General features: G+C 50.4%; 2 protein-coding genes across 2 annotated transcripts in view; one reads left to right on the forward strand and one right to left on the reverse strand.

Moving 5' to 3' along the window:
* The window catches only part of LOC138370496 (golgin subfamily A member 6-like protein 22), a 38,973-nt gene extending 38,124 nt beyond the window's left edge, over window positions 1-849 (reverse strand). Inside the window, exon 1 of the mRNA XM_069334869.1 lies at window positions 676-849. Within this exon, the coding sequence (XP_069190970.1) occupies window positions 676-849 (174 nt within the window). The remainder of the gene's footprint in view (window positions 1-675) is intronic.
* A 143-nt stretch (window positions 850-992) lies between these two features.
* LOC138370497 (uncharacterized) overlaps window positions 993-7,402 on the forward strand; it is an 11,345-nt gene continuing 4,935 nt past the window's right edge. Inside the window, exon 1 of the mRNA XM_069334870.1 lies at window positions 993-1,005. Within this exon, the coding sequence (XP_069190971.1) occupies window positions 993-1,005 (13 nt within the window). The remainder of the gene's footprint in view (window positions 1,006-7,402) is intronic.

Genomic DNA, 7,402 nt, shown 5'->3' on the forward strand with positions numbered 1-7,402 from the left:
GTTACCTCTCGTATCGGAATGGATGATAGCAATGCGTGTTTTCGATAGCCTCAGGTCATTATGAACAATACCAGGATAGCCAGTCTGAATGGCTGTCTGACTGGACTTCTGACTGGCCGAGTACGTCCCTTTGACCGACTGCTTGGCTCACTGTCCAACTGGATGCTGCCAATGGCTGGTAATCTGATCGGTTGACTGGCAAATGGATGACTGGGAGAGTGGCTGCCTGGTTGACTCGAGTGGACGACACTATCCCGGTGTTGAGTGACAGTGACCAAGGTGCGACAATAGGCGCTCAAGTTGACGTCCTTAATGCCTAGATTATGACGTTTTTCCTCCCTCTGATCACCTCTGTGTCTGGGGCCATCAGCTGCCCATCTCAGAGGTTTTTGAATTGATTTCAACTAGTTTTTTGTTGACAATTTTTATAATATTAATTCTTGGATTGGTCCGGTGTCGCTTCTCACGGCCCATTACGCGCTGTGGCTCTCCTGCTGCGTGCACGGGATGACCTTACGTACGTGCACGGGCTGGGTACATGCACGGGCTGAGCTTACGTACGTGCACGGGCTGGGCTTGCGTACATGCACGGGCTGAGCTTACTTACATGGCACGGGCTGAGCTCACGTACATGGCACGGCCTGAGCTTACGTACATAGCCCGGGCTGAGCTTACGTACATGGCACGGTCTGAGCTTACGTACATGGCACGGTCTGAGCTTACGTACATGCCACGGGCTGAGCTCACGTACATGCCACGGGCTGAGCTCACGTACATGCCACGGGCTGAGCTCACGTACATGCCACGGGCTGAGCTCACGTACATGCCACGGGCTGAGCTCACGTACATGCCACGGGCTGAGCTTACGTACATAGCCCGGGCTGGGCAGCAACCACAAGAGGAAACATATAAACTAAGCCAAGGATATATTACAACATTTACAGAGAACGACGAGGAAATGTGTGAGGAACCTCACAAACGATCCGTTAAACATGTCTTGGTCAGGTGAGAAAGGGAAGGGAAGGGAAGGGTGACCTGTCTGAAGGGTGACCTGCCTGAACTGATCAGTAAGTTACTGAACCATTTGAGACAATGGAAGACATATTACCCCCCCATACGACATAAGGAAGTAATGGCCGCCGCTGCCAGCCATGACAATAGCCACATGACACCAGATAATTACATCTGACAGCGGTTACAGTAAGACACAGAACTGATGCCCATTTACTACCTGATCACTGTAAATGGCTTGCAGTGAACACGGGCTGGCCATTTACATTGAGTTTTAAAGAGGTCAGTGGAAATGGGGAACTACCAGAAATTTGGAAGACGGCTAAAAAATTGTTTATACAAATATACGAAAAGGGAGGAAGATAGTATATATATAGGAGCTTAACTATATTCTCAGGAGCTTCACAAGCATACGGAACACAGTGCCGGAACACGGCCCCGCAGTGCCGGAACACGGCCCCGCAGTGCACAGTCGAGTACCCAAGTAACAGACCAAGAAATAATAACGAAGTGAAGATTAACGAGACTAGGAAGACGTTACCAGCAGCGGAGACGTTACGGTACAACTCCTCCTGCTCCTGACACGTGAATTATCTCCAACAAACTCCTGCTCATTAGTAACTTCTAATGATACGAAAAATATGTTGAGGGTGAACACTGCGGAAGACGGTCCCGATGGTCCCAGCTGGAAGATGGTCCCAGCAAATCTTGGACCAACTGCGGGAATGGTGTAACTGGTGAGTGTTTGAGTTCAACTGGAGTGAGTGTAGAGTAGTGAAGACGGGTGAGGGATGGAAGGAGGCCAGACAGACAAACAAACGAAGCGAAAGATCAAACTTCCGTTTTTAAGCCAACATGATGTCTGCCACAAATGCAATAAGGTGTAATTTTAGACCTAGCCTGCAACATACGTTAGACCACACCTGCAAAATGCAGCGCCAGCATGAAATCCACAGCTTGTAAAAATCAAGCTAAGCTGAAGAAAGTCCAGTAACATATAATATATTAATAGCCGTAGAGTTAACAATATAGATTTTAAATGAAAGAATGCATGAACCGTCCCTCAAGTCGCTATATAGGAGAAGAAACGTGAGAGACATGATCACGACATATACAATACACAGTGAATTGACTAGACAAAGAGGTTCTTTAATAATGAACCATAAAACCTTTAGTAAAATATTGATTAGTGTCAGTATTAAAAATTAAGTGAACTTAAGAGTGGTGTATATATGACAGAAGTGACTCCCAGCCCACACACCTGACACCCAACCCACACACCTGACACCCAACCCACACACCTGACACCCAACCCACACACCTCACACCCAGCCCACACACCTCACACCCAGCCCACACACCTCACACCCAGCCCACACACCTCACACCCAGCCCACACACCTCACACCCAGCCCACACACCTCACACCCAGCCCACACACCTCACACCCAGCCCACACACCTGACACCCAGCCCACACACCTCACACCCAGCCCACACACCTCACACCCAACCCACACACCTCACACCCAACCCACACATCTCACACCCAACCCACACACCTGACACCCAACCCACACACCTGACACCCAACCCACACACCTGACACCCAACCCACACACCTCACACCCAACCCACACATCTCACACCCAACCCACACATCTCACACCCAGCCCACACACCTCACACCCAACCCACACACCTCACACCCAACCCACACATCTCAACACCCAACCCACACACCTCACACCCAACCCACACACCTCACACCCAACCCACACACCTGACACCCAACCCACACATGTAAAAATAAGCCTTCCTTGGGCTTCACTGAAGCATGGAGGCATTTCATTCACTTGGGGCCCTCGGCTGAACGTTCCAGTTGGGCAGCAGTTAGTCGCCCCTTGAATCCTTCCTTATTGTGGCTGTTCATAGCGCTATTGGTAGAGCTGTACCGTCTCCATCTCCTAGAGGTTCGGGGCTCCTAGGGGAGGCCTAAGAGAATGATATGGTATTATCCAGGTATAACATTTCTTTTGAAGGATCTGAGTTGGGCGCATGTGGGTGCCCCACAAGGCTTCTACGGATGCTGCATATTCTCTTCTTCGAGGCTGGGGGGTCCTAATCTACCCTATATAGCACCACCAGCCTCACCACCCGTGCCGGTATCATCACTACATCCTTCTTCCCTACCACATCTCCACCCATACCACCACCACCACCACCACCACCACCGGAATCACCACCACCACCACCACTACCACCACCACCACCACCACCACCACCACCACCACCACTACCACCACCATTACCACCACCACCACCACCACCACCATTACCACCACCACCACCACCACCACCATTACCACCACCACCACCACCACCACCATCACCACCACCCCCACCACCACCACTACCACCACGCTCCCAGAAGTGCCGGAACACATCAAGTCCACAACATGGTGTCAGTTCCCCCGTCTGGGAATAGCACAATATGCTGGTAGATGAATAGATGGGTAGATGGATAGACTAGTAGATGTATAGACTAGCAGATGGATAGAGTATGGATACAAAATATGACATCTATATATATATATTACCCAAGGACCACCGCTGTTCAGTGAAGTCCTGCCACTCCACCAGCATGAGACAGACAGACAGACAGACAGACAGACAGACAGACAGACAGACACAGACAGACACAGACAGACGAACTATCCAACGGACGGGAAATAGATACAGACGGAAGTGCTCACTAAACACATTGACAGACCTTACGAATTTCTCAATCCTAATGTTCCAATGTTAGACACCGTCGAGTTGAAGAAGGGGGGTGCCCCCCCTTCAACTTGAACCTCTCCCCTTCAACCTGAAGCTCTCCCCTTCAACCTGAAGCTCCCCCCTTCAACCTGAAGCTCCCCCTTCAACCTGAAGCTCCCCCCCTTCAACCTGAAGCTCTCCCCTTCAACTTGAAGCTCCCCCCTTCAACCTGAAGCTCTCCCCTTCAACCTGAAGCTCTCCCCTTCAACCTGAAGCTCTCCCCTTCAGCCTGAAGCTCCCCCCTTCAACCTGAAGCTCCCCCCTTCAACCTGAAGCTCTCCCCTTCAACTTGAAGCTCCCCCCTTCAACCTGAAGCTCCCCCTTGAACTTGAAGCTCCCCCCCTTCAACCTGAAGCTCCCCCCCTTCAACCTGAAGCTCCCCCTTCAACCAGAAGCTCCCCCCCTTCAACCTGAAGCTCCCCCCTTCAACCTGAAGCTCCCCCCCTTCAACCTGAAGCTCCCCCTTGAACTTGAAGCTCCCCCCCTTCAACCTGAAGCTCCCCCCCTTCAACCTGAAGCTCCCCCCCTTCAACCTGAAGCTCCCCCCCTTCAACCTGAAGCTCCCCCTTCAACCTGAAGCTCCCCCCCTTCAACCTGAAGCTCCCCCCTTCAACCTGAAGCTCCCCCCCTTCAACCTGAAGCTCCCCCCCTTCAACCTGAAGCTCCCCCTTCAACCTGAAGCTCCCCCCCTTCAACCTGAAGCTCCCCCCTTCAACCTGAAGCTCCCCCCTTCAACCTGAAGCTCCCCCTTCAACCTGAAGCTCCCCCTTCAACTCGACGGTGCCTAAAATTGAGACATTCCCTAGCCTAGTGCGGGCGATTGTCTGGGCGGGATTTGGTGTAAATGTCCCCAAACCTGTAATCCGGTGTCCTATATTGTAGCAAATAAAGGAATTCGGATGACAAACATGCCCGGACCCCGGCATAGAGACTCGGGGCACCACCACCATGCCCACCACAGAGCACTCTAACGTCACGGGGCATGTTCTTCACGCACTCACGCAAGGCACTCACATGTCGCCGTCCTGAGTAATGAGTCTGGATGAAATTGAGCATAAGGGAGTGAGTTTGGCAAGTGGATAAGGCGCGGGTACTCATCCAGGGAGGAGAAGAATGTGCGCCTCCGCGCCCGCCCCTCCTCCCCTACACTCCCTCCCCAATCGCTGCTGAACGAGGAGGCTGGCCGATTGTCATTTGTTTGGGGTGTGGTGCTTTTCACGTCAGCTTACGCCCCCCAGTTGTTCAGGAGGCGGCCCGCTAACTGCCCGCTAAATGTTCTCTTACTCTTACTCTCTCTCTCTCTCTCTCTCTCTCTCCCTCTCTCTCTCTCTCTCTGTCCCTCTCTCTGTCCCTCTCTCTCTCTCTTACTCTTTCTCTCTCTCTCTCTCTCTCTCTCTCTCTCTCTCTCTCTCTCTCTCTCTCTCACACATGTGGATACTCAAAGCTAAGAACCGCTATTTTACAACACCTAATTTCTAAGTCTGGTCCTAGAAACTGCTTAAATGGAGTTTTTTTTTTAAGGTGGGGAAGGAACGGGGGGAGGGGGAGACACAGGCATTGTTATATTTAATTTGAAGCCGCATTCATGTGGGAAGCGAGTGAAGCTTGGAGTCCCGCTGTGGACTCGCACACTCGGTTAGTTTAGGTGATTTTCCTTAGTTGCGAATCAGTCGATGAATGAACGATCACTGTGTGATTTTTTGCTGAAAATAATACAGACTGTATTAACACGTGGGTGGCTGAGCGTCTTGAGTTATGACAACTGTCTTGTGGTTCTATGTCATAGGTTGGAGGGAAGGGTTGGGGGTCCTTGAGGACTTAATTGTGTCCCTCTAAGACGAGTCGTCCTGCACGCTGTGCTGCTGTAAATGTCTAGAAATGGCTCAAGAATGGGAGGCAAGCCAGCCACAAGACAGCGAAGCATCTTACACATTTTCGAACTACTTTCGAACTACTTTCGAACTCTCTCTCTCTCTCTCTCACACACACACACACACACGAGTGCGCTTTTAGTATTGAATTCCTAGAGGTAAATATTCAATAGGGGGGGGGAAGGTGTGTGTGTGTGTGTGTGTGTACTTACCTAATTGTACTTACCTAATTGTGCTTGCGGGGGTTGAGCTCTGGCTCTTTGGTCCCGCCTCTCAACCGTCAATCAACTGGTGTACAGATTCCTGAGCCTATTGGGCTCTATCATATCTACATTTGAAACTGTGAATGGAGTCAGCCTCCACCACATCACTTCCTAATGCATTCCATTTGCTAACTACTCTGACACTGAAAAAGTTCTTTCTAACGTCTCTGTGGCTCATTTGGGTACTCAGCTTCCACCTGTGTCCCCTTGTTCGCGTCCCACCAGTGTTGAAAAGTTCGTCCTTGTTTACCCGGTCGATTCCCCTGAGGATTTTGTAGGTTGTGATCATGTCCCCCCTTACTCTTCTGTCTTCCAGTGTCGTGAGGTGCATTTCCCGCAGCCTTTCCTCATAACTCATGCCTCTTAGTTCTGGGACTAGTCTAGTAGCATACCTTTGGACTTTTTCCAGCTTCGTCTTGTGCTTGACAAGGTACGGGCTCCATGCTGGGGCCGCATACTCCAGGATTGGTCTTACATATGTGGTGTACAAGATTCTGAATGATTCCTTACACAGGTTCCTGAACGCCGTTCTGATGTTAGCCAGCCTCGCATATGCCGCAGACGTTATTCTCTTTATGTGGGCTTCAGGAGACAGGTTTGGTGTGATATCAACTCCTAGATCTTTCTCTCTGTCTGTTTCATTAAGTACTTCATCTCCTATTCTGTATCCTGTGCCTGGCCTCCTGTTTCCACTGCCTAGTTTCATTACTTTGCATTTACTCGGGTTGAACTTCAACAGCCATTTGTTGGACCATTCACTCAGTCTATCCAGGTCATCTTGTAGCCTCCTACTATCATCCTCTGTTTCAATCCTCCTCATAATTTTTGCATCGTCGGCAAACATTGAGAGGAACGAATCTATACCCTCTGGGAGATCATTTACATATACCAGAAACAGTATAGGTCCAAGGACTGACCCCTGCGGGACTCCACTTGTGACGTCTCGCCAATCTGAGACCTCACCCCTCACACAGACTCGTTGTCTCCTGTTGCTTAGGTATTCCTCTATCCACCGGAGTACCTTCCCTCTCACTCCAGCCTGCATCTCCAACTTTCGCACTAGCCTCTTGTGTGGCACTGTATCAAAGGCTTTCTGACAATCCAAAAATATGCAATCTGCCCACCCTTCTCTTTCTTGCCTTATTTTTGTTGCCTGGTCGTAGAATTCAAGTAACCCTGTGAGGCAGGACCTGCCATCCCTGAACCCATGTTGATGCTGTGTTACAAAGTTCCTTCGCTCCAGATGCTCCACTAGTTTTTTTCGCACAATCTTCTCCATCAGCTTGCATGGTATGCAGGTTAGGGACACTGGCCTGTAGTTCAGTGCCTCCTGTCTATCCCCTTTCTTGTATATCGGGACTACGTTAGCTGCTTTCCAAGTATCTGGCAGTTCCCCTGTTGCCAGTGATTTGTTATACACTATGGAGAGTGGTAGGCT

The sequence above is a fragment of the Procambarus clarkii genome, chromosome 32 (genome assembly GCF_040958095.1).
Source record: "Procambarus clarkii isolate CNS0578487 chromosome 32, FALCON_Pclarkii_2.0, whole genome shotgun sequence".
Lineage (NCBI taxonomy): Eukaryota > Metazoa > Arthropoda > Malacostraca > Decapoda > Cambaridae > Procambarus > Procambarus clarkii.